The sequence below is a fragment of the Podarcis pityusensis genome, assembly GCF_964106645.2.
Source record: "Podarcis pityusensis genome assembly, chromosome: 9".
In the NCBI taxonomy this organism is placed as follows: Eukaryota; Metazoa; Chordata; class Lepidosauria; order Squamata; family Lacertidae; genus Podarcis; species Podarcis pityusensis.
The window spans coordinates 54,840,712-54,853,729 of record NC_138034.1 but is presented as its reverse complement, the minus strand read 5'-3'; the positions used below and the strand labels follow the sequence as shown (position 1 = coordinate 54,853,729).

Here is a 13,018-nt window from a genome sequence, read left to right as displayed (position 1 = left end):
TTTTCTTTTACGCCAAGAAATCAGACATTCAGGAACCGAGGAGGCAATTAACTTCTCCAAAAATGTTTTAATTTCTATTAATTCCATGTAACAGCAATTCAGAAATGTTGCTGCCATTTCCCTGCCCCTTTTAGGCAACTGAAGGGCAAATAGCTTTATCCTGAAGCTGAACTTTTAATATGATTTATTACAAAAGCAAATGAGGTAATTATTCCTAATTTACGTTTCTTTGCACATTGTACATGACTTCATGTTAGGAGGCAGTATGAGAATTTATGTTAGTAAAGATAACATAAAAATGGTTGTTATTTTAAGTCGTAGCTATAAAGATTTAACCATTCTGGTTGTGAAGAAACTTTATTCTTGTTATTCATGGGCTAGTTTGATAGCTGCTGCAAAGAGCTATACAGGCAATGACCAATTTAGACGTTTCCTAATAACATGCAGTTGCACATGCCTGCATACACAGCACTGAACCCAGAAACAGCCCCAAAATGTCATAAAGATGTCATGAATGGGCAAAGTGGACGGGGAAGGGGCAGAGCAGACTTATGTGCAGTCTGCCAACATATGGGGGTGTCCAGAACGTAACCTCTGCACAAAAATGAAGATTGCCTGGAGTTAGTAAAGTACTGAAGGGGAGCACTTTTTAATGGAGGCCTCCCCTCCAATGCAATATGAGTTCCACCCAAACTTCACAGTGTCTATCACATGATAAGATTGTCTTGGTGTCTTCATTCCAGACCTTTCCCTGAAAATGTATCTAGCAGTGGTAGATGCTACAAGGAGACCTCTCCAAATTCTTCATTGCTCCCTTGTGTCTGGAATATCTACAGAATCCTTTGGAATTATAGTTTCCTTGGGTGTCTGAGCACTGCATTTCATATTGCTATTAGGTGGCCTGGAAACCATATGTCTCTGGGCTTCTTAAACCCTGGGATACTGTCATGAAGCACAAAGGTGCAAAGAGCCCTGGGACTTTCAGATTCCTAGGCAGCTAAGGTAAAGGTAAAGGGACCCCTGACCATTAGGTCCAGTAGTGGCCGACTCTGGGGTTGCGGCGCTCATCTCGCTTTATTGGCTGAGGGAGCCAGCGTACAGCTTCCGGGTCATGTGGCCAGTATGACTAAGCCGCTACTGGCAAACCAGAGCAGCGCACGGAAACGCCGTTTACCTTTCCACCGGAGCGGTATCTATTGATCTACTTGCACTTTGACGTGCTTTCGAACTGCTAGGTTGTCAGGAGCAGGGACCGAGCAACGGGAGCTCACCCCGTCGCGGGGATTCGAACCACCGACTTTCTGATCGGCAAGTCCTAGGCTCTGTGGTTTAACCCACAGCGCCACCCGCGTCCAGGCAGCTAATGTCCCTACTAAATATTTAGTCATCCTGGAAAACTGTTTACCAGAGTCCTTGCTGTCTGAAATGCTGCCATTTCAGTATGCCAGTTATCTGGGGTGAACTGAGAAACCTCACAGAGGCCTGTGTGAGATATTCCCAGTTGTTGCCATCACCACCAACACCAGTTAAGTACATTTTCAGGGAAGAGACAAACAAGGGGGCTCATGGGATCAACAGTGGGACTTTGGATTTATTGCTACCCAGTTGATGCCATTGAGGATGCAGTGAATTTGCAATGTAGAATTTTTGTGTGTGTGGTGATGGTGAAACAGGTTGTATTCTGATTTTATTTTCAGTAGGGGAAATAACGCTTATTAGCTGAGCCCTTTCTGAATCAAACCAAAGGGACTTTCCCATCATTCCATCCATAATAGGTGATTTACTTCTTGAATTACTTAAACTAGTGATAAACAGTAGAACAAGAAATCTTTAGTTAATAGGATTTTACTAGATTTTAATATTCACTTTGTAAAAAACCCTATACAGTGGTACCCCGGGTTACATACGCTTCAGGTTACATACGGTTCAGGTTACAGACTCCGCTAACCCAGAAATAGTGCTTCAAGTTAAGAACTTTGCTTCAGGATGAGAACAGACATTGTGCTCCGGCGGCCCGGCAGCAGCAGGAGGCCCCATTAGGTAAAGTTGTGCTTCCGGTTAAGAACAGTTTCAGGTGAAGTATGGGCCTCCGGAATGAATTAAGTACTTAACCCGAGGTACCACTGTAGTTTAATTCAGATATCCTTCCCCCCACCCCCCACCCAAGACAGGGGAAATTAAACATTGCATGTACTTAGTAACCAAACCATCTTTGCATGTTAAATTAAAAACATGTGGTGGATTTCTCAGTGACGCTTTCCTCTTTTTACTAATCAAAACCAGAAGAAAAGCAGTGGCATTATGGTATGGTGAATAGACTGAGCACACTTTGAATAAATATCCATTTCATGTTTTCAGAATAAATTAGCATACAATTGTAATAATGTGGAACTTCAAAGCTACCTCCTGCCAAATTGGGGAATTGAAGTATCTGAAGCTCTCCTACCCATTGGTTATACAGGGTGCCTTTGGGTACTTCTAGATGGGTCTTAATATTGCAGATGGGTTTCAGAGATTGCAAACAGCCTCTTGGCAACAGTTGGGGTTTTTTTAACCATTGGATTTTTCATGGAAAGGGTAAATTAGGATTAAGGGAGTTAAGATCTAGCATTTAAATGAAGACAATGTCACGTGGACAGTGTGAGAAACTTGCATGCCTGAGGAGTATCAATCCCACAATAATCTCACCTGCCTGGAAGCACCCTTTATCTCTGGATCGAAGCATTAATAGCCTGTTATCTTGCATGGTGGTGGTTGTTTTCATTTTGTACATCGAAAATCACTAAAATATATTTACAAAGAAGAAACAAGCATGCCAACACTGTAAAAAAAAGGAGGTCTGGAGGCTTCAACTAGGGTAGAACACAGTGACTACAGTAGGTTGCTTGTGGAGGCACACTACTAACAGCCTAGAATACCATGTTTGTGGGATTTGCATTGGCTGCCAATCTGCTCTTGGGCCAAGTTCAGGGACTGGGTACTAAAATATAAGGCCCTATAGAACTTAGGACCAAGTTGCTTGTAGGTTACTGGATTCCATAGGAGAGTTTCTCCTTGAAGTCCCTAAAATGCAGCAGGGCTTTCAATGTGGCTGCCCCTGTTCCATGGAATAGTTTTGCTGCTGAGATGTCACATGCTGTCTAGCGCTATCTTTATTTTCTGCAAACAAATAAATTTTTTGTTTCACCAAGCTTTTCCAGAATAATGGAAAGGTCCCTGCTTACTTTTTAAATCTATGGCAATTTTTTGTATTTTTAACCATGATTTTTAGCTGTTTTATGATATGGCTGTAAATCATCTTGAGGCATATGTAAAAGATGATTCATAAATTTGTTATAATAATAGAAGAGAGAAAATAGTGGGAAAGGAAGGCTAAATTATTTTTATCTTCAGAGATTTGGAAACCTGCACATTTTTGCATATGAGAATAACTTTGTTGATCAATCATTTTATTTGTATGTCGCCTTTCCAAAGTTAAAACCATGCTCAAGGCAGCTTACAACATATAAAAACTACAAACATAACAAAAGTAGTCACACACATATGTATTGTCCTACACATGCCTTTTCCATTATTTCCTGGAAAGGTCAAATGACTATGAAAACTTCCCTTGATGATTTATACAATGTGAATCAGATTTCTCTTTTTAAGCCCTACTTTGCTTGCAGTTAAGAAGTCTATTTGGACAGCAAAACAAAGCAGGCTATACAAAAATCACAACCAGTGGGAACTTCAATAAAAGGACAGATTAACAAGAGGCTTGGAAATAATTAAAACTAGGTGTGCTTTTCCCTTCAGTACAAAATTTTATTAAACTTTTGCTGACATCTGATAAAATAAATACAAGTAAAGCAAGCTGCTAATGTTAATTTGAAATGCTTGATTTTATCTTAAAAGTCCAAGAAGAAATTGGCTTTATTTTCTGATACCTTATATGATAAAAACCATTTTTCAGAGCTTACCTTAATGCAGAACAAATTAGTTAGCTATATTGGGGGGGGGGGAGGTACTATTTAGTTTTTTTTAAAAAAACAACCATTATTGTGTTGTTCTGTCTTCAACAACCTTTTAAACCAACTTTTCAACTGTAGTGTGTGTCTAAAAGTAGAATCTTGTTGTCTGTAAATGAGAGAGATGGAGAAGGGCCTTTGTACTTCGCAGAACACAAAAGGGTAAAGTATCTGAAAGCCTTGTGTTTTATGCTTGGAATTTTCCACAAACCCTGTTCAGGCATTCATTCAGTTTGGCTTCACTTGGCCTCATCCTTCTGTGCCTCAGCCACAGCTCCTGAAGTGCCCTCAATGAGCTATAGCAACTTAGGTCATTGTTGTTGTTTAGTCGTTTAGTTGTGTCCGACTCTTCGTGACCCCACAGTTTAGTCAAACTCATGCTGGTAACTTCGAGAACACTATCCAACCATCTCATCCTCTGTCGTCCCCTTCTCCTTGTGCCCTCCATCTTTCCCAACATCAGGGTCTTTTCCAGGGAGTCTTCTCTTCTCATGAGGTCATAGGGTTCCCAAATAAAGTGAATGCAGCAAAGTTCATTAGCATTTCCCATGGAATTAGCATGTTGCCGTGCAGGGGCAAGTCTGCTACCAAATACAAAAGCCCTGAAATAGCCAGAAGTAGGAGAGCATTTACCTCAAGCATCTCAAGAGATGTTGGGGGTTGAACCTGAAACCTTTTACCTGCAGAATAGATGCTGTGCCACTGAGCTATGGGAGTGCTAAAGCTTTGCTCATGAGATGACATGACTACGACAATGCAGAGAATTGGTTTCCTGTAACATCTGGCCGACCCCAGCCACACCAAACAGTAATAGTAGCACTTGCCATGTTTTGTGAGTGAAAACTGCAGGTGTCCATTTCTCTGTGAAGTTGCAGTTCCCTCTGTAGTGAGTTTTTAGGCAGCTCCCTCACTGCAATTTATTGTCCAACGTTCTAAAAATGGCAGTGGTATTTACACGGAGGCAATGAGATGTTTCATTTGCTTGGTCATAATATTTCATTTCTGATCCTCCTATAATAAGGCAATAGAATCACTTCCTGTGTTTTACCTGGTTGTGTGCATAATTCTGAAGAACAAAGCCAGCTGGGATATACTTTAAAGCCACAGTGACATTAATAACTCGGAGACATTTGTTGCTGTTCCTCTACGTCAAGTTAAATGTGTTTGGACCAAAAGTAATTACAGAAGAAGAAATATTTTGATCTTGGTGCATAAATTATTCCTAAAAAATGCACGGCTGGCTCTAATTCCCATGTTATAAGTTTCAGCTCCTGTTTATGGCTATTGTATAAATTGCTCTGAGACTGTGAAGGAAAATGTGGCATTTCAACAAATACTTAAACTTTTAATGAGACCTGTGCTTTGCAAGAAATCATAGCCACTTGCTGAACACCACCAAACATGGTATCAGTATCAGATTTCCACAAGCCTAGATGTGGAAAGGAGAAAAAAACTACTTTCTAGAAGTATTATTGTTTACTACGGGTACTGCCATTGTTTTTAGCTTGTACCAATCCAATATAGTACAATTTCAATTTGATTGTTTTAAGATACGGTATGTCAGCTCAGCTGCTGCGAGAAAGGGAATGCAGTTTAAAAACAAATGTCATTGCCTATGACAAATAAGTAGTATACTTTATTACTAAAATATTGTTTTGCTTTATCTTTTTAAATCCAAAAGAGATATCCATTCTATATATGCTGGGGAGCTATTACACAAATCATACCTGTTCAGTAGTTCATTTGGGAGATAGACCATATGCTTGACAAGTAGAGCACCTCAGGTTGAATCCTCTAGTTAAAAGGATAAGATAAGTAAGAAGACCTCTTTGCCTGAGACCATTGAGAGCTACTGTTATAAGCAGACCCGGCATGCCTTGCTTCCTGGGCTAGGCCTGCTCAGCGTGGCTAGGATTGCTCATGCGAGATCTTGCAGGAACTGGGACAGCCCTGCAAGCTCTCTTGAGTATCCCAAATTCCACATACTGAGTGGGCCTTGCTCCCCAAGCTTTTAAGCTTGCAATTAACAGGTGGTGTCACTGATTTCCAACAATACCTTCTTCCAGAGGGCCTTCTAACTCCCTAGAGCAGCTTTTCAAGGAATGCAAAGGGCATTATCAGAAAGGAGCTAGAAAAACTCTTGTATGAGAGGAACCCAGCCCAAGCATCTCTGGATCCAAGCCATCATTTGCTGTGCCAGAGCACATGCAGCAGAGTGCTATGGAACAGGGACAATTTTTGATAGAAGACTTATTCCCTCATAATCAAGGACATGTGGAAACCCTTTTCACACCATACAGTTATCTGGAAAATGAATATTGGATGAGAGCATAGACATATGAAAGATTCCCCCATAGGAGGGGAAGTAGCTTCTGTTTCTCTTGTTACCCATGGACACAAATGCATACATCTCTAGATGGCTGCAATGTCAATTGATGGCTCATATACGTGAAAAACTCCTTAGAGATCAAATCCTTCTATATTGTATTGTTTTTATAATATTTGATTGGGAGCCGCCCAGAGTAGCTGGGGAAACCCAGCCAGATGGGTGGGGTATAAATAATAAATTATTATTGTTATATACGAATGCACTTGTGTGTTGTAGTATTAAATGTGTTGTAGTTCCTCTGGTGGTCTTCTTCTTCACCTTGTTAGCACTTCATTGCTGGTCTCTAAACCTTCCATATAACAATATTCCTCGGGCTGTTATGGTGGTTGTTTTGTTCTATTGATATGGTATAATCAATGCATTCGTATTTATGTTCTTAAATGTCTTGTAAGTCACTTGGAGACCTCAGGGTAACAAGTGACTAATAACACAAGTAATAATAAATGATAAAAATGTATCACAAGCTCTTTGGGAACAGGCTCCTCCTCCTTTTCATTGGCACCTACAACATAAAATCCTTGGCATTAGGACAAACTATAAATCGGAAGAAAGGAAGATGCCTTTTTTTTATTCCACCTTCCTCTTGCAGCCCCCTGTGCCCCCTGAAAATCTGCTCTGGAGGGTTTGGGGAACACTCTGGAGCAGCATGAGAAGTGGTGCAGAAACTGCAGGCAGGAGGGAATCAGTGTCAGTTGATTCCTGTATCTGGCAACCTCCATTGGATCTTGGCCCTTTCTGTGAATGGAAAAAGCCATTCAATATCTGGAGCTGCAAGTCTGTATCTAATCACTTACATTTAAAAGGAAATACTGTAAAAACCACATTTTTGCCATAAGCAATAGCAAATGTATATTCCTTGTTGTCATCCTTAGGAAAAATGTCCAGTGATCGCGCTTTTAGGAAACAGCAACAGCTCAACAATATGGTGGCCTTAGTGAAAAAGCTGGCTAAACCTGGAGATAAAATTGTGGATTTTTGCAGTGGTGGGGTAAGGTATTTTATTTGTTTGTTTGTTTGTAAGTTCGGTAGCAGTTGTTTTTGTATGTTTATAAGTCCAACAGCTCAAGAGTCCAAAATTCTGGAATTTGATCTGCTTTCAAAGTCTCTGTCAATATTTTATTGGAATATTTTGTTGTCAAATGGATCAGCTCTTTGGGATTAAGGTTTATTTGTGCACTTTCTTCTGCTTTGAACAGGGCCATGTTGGAATTGTCCTTGCTCACGTACTTCCATCATGTCAGGTAAGGTTTCAGTAAAATGTAAATTCAGACTTTAATAACCTGGAATTTCAGATACACAATTAAATGCAGGCTGTTTGTAAAATATGTGAAAGTGATAGAATTATCTAAATCAAACACCCACTCACGTTTTTTTGTATGGTAGAATAAAGTACTTAATTTACCCGTTTTCATATTCTGAGTAAGATAAAGCACTGTTTTTCACTCCCAGCAATAAAATTAGTATGACTGAAGGCAACTTTTAAAAAGTAAGAATAAAAGTAGCACAGGGACATCCTCACATCAGCTCTCCAAACTCTCAAATATATAGACACTCTAAAACCCTTTTGCATGCAGAACATTTATTCTGTAACTAAGCTAAAGCCATTGTTTGAGAACATGAACTTAATTCTTCCATTTCAGTGCAGTTAAGCAAGATCCTATGAGCTGGGGTGTGGCTTATGAGGAGAGGCTCCTGGTGGACAAGCAGGAGGTGGGGTTTGTGGCTTTCATTGTCTGACAGCCCCTTCCTTATTTTAGGCCCAATATAAAACCTTGCATGAACTAATCTCAAACTGTGGCTAATTTGGGGTAGTTTTTCATTTTGGCTAAGTTGTTTTACAGACAACATTACTCCTTTCTGGGCTTAGTAACAGAGAAAACCATCAACACCCCCCCCAAAAAGAGTGAGCAATCCTATCACAGTTTAAACAAAACAAAACAAAAACTCAATTGGAAATTACAATCAAAAGCCCAGATTGGCAATCTGTGTTTTTTCCCCATTCTTCTAGAAGGATTTTATATGAGAAATGCCCAGATGCATTTACTGGATGATAGAGAAATGCCCAGATGCAGTTACTGGCTGATAAACTATAGAAGCGGGATTTGTATGCTTCCCTAAGGAGCAACACATCTCCATATTAAGTCTCAAGGAGATTTTCTCTGGGAAATTTGAGTCTATCATGTTCAGGCCTACAAGTGAACCTGAAAAAGTTGGCCCTCTTCCAAATGTTTGAAAAATGAACCAGAGAGGTCTGTTCACAGATACCTTTGGGAACTGCTACTTCCACAGTTCTCCAAAATTGTGTTAACTGGGTCCAATTGCCACAAATGTGTTTGAAGAAACTAGATGTGACAGGCACATGTGTTTTAATTAGGAAAAAAAATGTAATTTTTGTAATTTTTTCCTTTGTAGGAGCAAAGTCTGGCTACATATAGGATAGTTGCCATATGCAATATAACTAAACGCTCCCAGCCTATGGTCTTCTGCAGAGTAGCACTTACTGTGGTACCTCGGGTTACATACGTTTCAGGTTACATACGCTTCAGGTTACAGACTCCGCTAACCCAGAAATAGTGCTTCAGGTTAAGAACTTTGCTTCAGGATGAGAACAGAAATTGTGCGGTGGCACGGCAGCAGCAGGAGGCCCCATTAGCTAAAGTGGTGCTTCAGGTTAAAAACAGTTTCAAGTACAGACCTCCGGAACGAATTAAGACTTAACCTGAGGTACCACTTTACTCACAAGATGGGATACTAGATTCTGGGTAGTACTAGAAAAAGATACCTCTTCTTTCTGCCTTGATTAATTTATTTATAAAGCTATTTGTATACCACTGTGCCCTAAAAAAACTCCCAAAGGAGTTTACAGCAACAAAACATAAAACCATACATTAAAAACCATAACAAGTTAAAAACAGACATCAACTAACCATTGTGGAAGGTTTTATTCTTAATTGCTGCATAGGTGTAGCACAATATAAAAGTTTCCGGCATGCATTTAAAAGTTGGCACACAAGTTGCCAGCTGAATCTCTATTGGCAGAACCAGACTGTCCCTTTCACTGGGGCAGCAGCAGTCATAGATATGTTGCTGTATCAATGTCAGGCTTGGAAGCCCCTCTGATAGGTTAGCAACATGGAGGTACTTTGCATTATGCTTTGAAAGCAGGCCGTACAATCTTTCACTAAGAAAGCAGTGAAGTTTGCTTGGCATGCACAAAATCCTGCATAGTCTGGTTTGATTAAAGGATAGAGTCAAGTGAAGTCTGCTGTTATTAATGACTGGACAGATACATTTCTGTTTCAGAATACAACTCTCTCACCTGCCCCTGCCCCGGCAAGTGCTTCAACATGCTCTTGCAACAATTTTTATTCCACCAAAAAGTTTACCATAACCTGTTATTTTGTGTAAAATATAGATCATATTGGTAGAAAATAAAGAGTTGTCACTGACACGTGCTGAAGAAAGAAGCAGTGTGCTAGGATTGGACAACATTTGGTTCATCCAAGCAAATATGGACTATTTTAAAGGAAATTTTAATATAGGGGTAAGTGATTTTGAAAATATTCAGACTTTGCTGTTATGTAATGTTAAAAAGAAAATACTGTCTTCATATATTGTCTTATCGCTTATAACATATCACTTAATATTATGTAACCTCAACTTATTTTTCTATAAACCCTGCTATTGTATAAACTTGTGTTAACGGGAAATCAGAAGTTAGTTTTGAGCTATTGCTAATTTGTTGATTTCCAACGGTTGTGCTGTGCACAAAATAAGGAATTCAAGTGTCCTCCATGCTACCTTATAAGGCCAAATGAACATACAAGTTCAGAAAACAACTGAGGTTAATTAGTGTAGTACTGAAATGGTGGCATGGCAAAGAGGAGGCAGGAGGATTTTATTTTATATTATTGCAAGCAAATAGTAATAATGGAGCATTGAAGTTAGCTCTTGGAAGAGTGTGTTTAAAACCAGAACATAATTAGCTCTGTGAAATGTCAGCTTCCAATAATTATTACATTATTCAACACGAAGAAGTATGAAATGTCAGTAGAGATGATTTCTTAATAGTATAGTGACAGGAATAGTTGATACAAGTTCAGTTGATACACAAGGAGGCAAGAAGATACTAAGAGATGATGCAGACATAAGGCAGTCTGGTCCTTGAACATGCTTAGGGCTGTAATATAGTGGAGAGAAACTTTTTCCTGTGCAAGGGTGGTGTTTCCTTTTTGGGAGCCTCCTAGGGTCACATGCCAAAGATAGGCAGGGCCTGAAGCAAAAGTGGATAGAACAATGAATGTACAGTCATACCTCATGCTACATTTGCTTCATGTTACGTTTTTTCAGGTTGCGTCCCGTGGCGACCCAGAAGTACTGGAAAGGGTTACTTCTGGCTTTTGCCACTCATACATGCACAATAGTGCTAAATCATGCTTTGCGCATGCACACAAGCACCAAATTGCGCCGCACACCTGAATAGGTACTGTGCTTCAGGTTGCGGGCTTTTCACATTGCGAACGGGCCTCCGGAATGGATCCCGTTCGCAACCAGAGGTACTACTGTAAATGTTACCTTTCAACACACACACACCACTCTCTAGCCCAGGCATAGGCAAACTCGGCCCTCCAGATGTTTTGGGACTACAGCTCCCATCATCCCTGACCTCTGGTCCTGTTAGCTAGGAATCATGGGAGTTGTAGTGCCAGAACATCTGGAGGACCGAGTTTGCCTATGCCTGCTCTAGCCTCTATCCAGGCAAGCAAGAGTCATGGTCAGAGTTCAAGGGCAAATTCCAGCTAGGCAAAAACACTCAAGGGGCATATGAAGCAAAGCCAGTGAAGGGGGTGGCCTAGAGAGAGAGAGAGAGCGGCTAGGGAGAGTCCCAAGAACCAAACAGAGCCCTAGAATGCCACATTTGGCCCTCAGGCCTGAGTTTCCCCTCCCTATTGAACTCAGTGGGACTTCCTTCTGAGTTAGTCCTGTTACGCATTGAGAACATCTATGGCAGAGATGGGGATCCCTTAAGCCTCCAGATGTTGTTGAACTCCAATGACCACCAGCCCCAGACAGCATGACCAATGTTCAGGGATGATGGGAGTTGTACTCCAGCAACATTTGAAGGCCCATGGTTTCTTCCCCATTCATGGTCTGTTTGGTTTCAGATCTTGGCTAAGTTCAAGCTGTTAAATATTAGCCCACAGACAAGACTGTTGGGGAAAGACTAGACGATTTGTACTCTAAAAGGAGAGGAAATCACATACTTAAGGGCTGGGCTGCATTAAGCATCCTCTGGCCCAAAGAATTAGCCGATGTGAAACAGAGCTATCACTGCAATCCTATATATGTCTACTCAGAAGTAAGCTCACAAATAAGTTCTACTGAAAAGGCTAAGAGAAAACAAAATGATAGTACAGTTAGGACAGAGAGAACTGTAACATAAAAGATGGGAATTAAAAACACAAATCTGGATTGGATGAGGTGCCACACAAACCAATTGTAGAATCAGAGAGGGGATGCTTATAAATTTAGTTGTTCTTATCAGCAGATGGTGTTAAAAAGGTACATGACCCATATCAGCTGAACACCTTCATTATACAGTCATATTTGAGCCGGAAATGACTTTGGGCGTGGGGCGTTGAAATAATTATTGCTGCTGTATGCATAATTTGAATATTGCCAAGGATGAAATATTTACTTAAATATTTTCTTGCAATGTAATCTGTAATCTGTCATAGCAGTGCTGCAGAGTCTAGACTCTCAACTAGTCTTTAAAAAACAACAACCACAGTATCTTCAGTTCATCAGCCAAACCCAAACATTTTTTAAGCACTATGTAGTTATCATGCTTATAGAACTATCTGTGACTGAAGCTGTCATCTCAGGTGACTGAGAGTAGACCTGGCAGGAAGCATTTCAGTTTGTTTTGAAACCTATGCCAGAACACTGTCAAATTTCAGCTATCTCCATGTTCAGCATAATCAGCCATGATTCATTTTGGAGCTCTATGAATGAAATGCAAAAGTAATACTGGAAAATTCCGTTACCTATGAACCTTTCTGGGCAATTTTAACGCATTGTTTGATTAACATCTGAGGCCTGCAGTTTTTGTTCTTATCTGGAAAAGAAATGGCATCTGGCCCTAAATGGTGATTAGAACTGTCAAAAAATGTTGGGTTGAGACCTTTATGTATCATGCCAGATTTTAACTTTATAATGCTGTTGCACTAGTTCGTTTTGGATTGTATTTTATATCTACTGCCATCCAGAAATGGCTGAATAGTAACTGAATGTACAGTTATCATTAAATTCCATTGTTTTACTGTCACAGGTAGCACTGCATGCTTGTGGCGTGGCAACAGACATGGTGATTGAACGCTGTGTCAAAGCTCATGCAGCGTTTGTTATCTCTCCATGTTGTTATGGCTTCATTCAGAACACAGCCAAGTTTGCATTTCCACAAAGGTCAGTGGTTTGTTGACATCAGTGTGTATGTGTGGAGAGGAACCTGGGTTGACATGTATGGCATTGACTACTTACTAGTGAGTAAGCTCTGTTGAGCTTAGTGGGTGGTATCCCCAAAAGTGCTTCTGCTAGTGCAAAAAATAAATATATCTGC

General features: G+C 40.3%; 1 protein-coding gene across 2 annotated transcripts in view; it reads left to right on the top strand.

Moving 5' to 3' along the window:
* The window catches only part of GSTCD (glutathione S-transferase C-terminal domain containing), a 56,785-nt gene that overhangs the window by 31,774 nt on the left and 11,993 nt on the right, over positions 1-13,018 (top strand). For both annotated transcript variants that reach the window (XM_081020300.1, XM_081020301.1), the window contains exons 7-10: positions 7,272-7,387; positions 7,596-7,640; positions 9,815-9,943; positions 12,731-12,864. In XM_081020300.1, the coding sequence (XP_080876426.1) occupies positions 7,272-7,387; positions 7,596-7,640; positions 9,815-9,943; positions 12,731-12,864 (424 nt within the window). The remainder of the gene's footprint in view (positions 1-7,271; positions 7,388-7,595; positions 7,641-9,814; positions 9,944-12,730; positions 12,865-13,018) is intronic.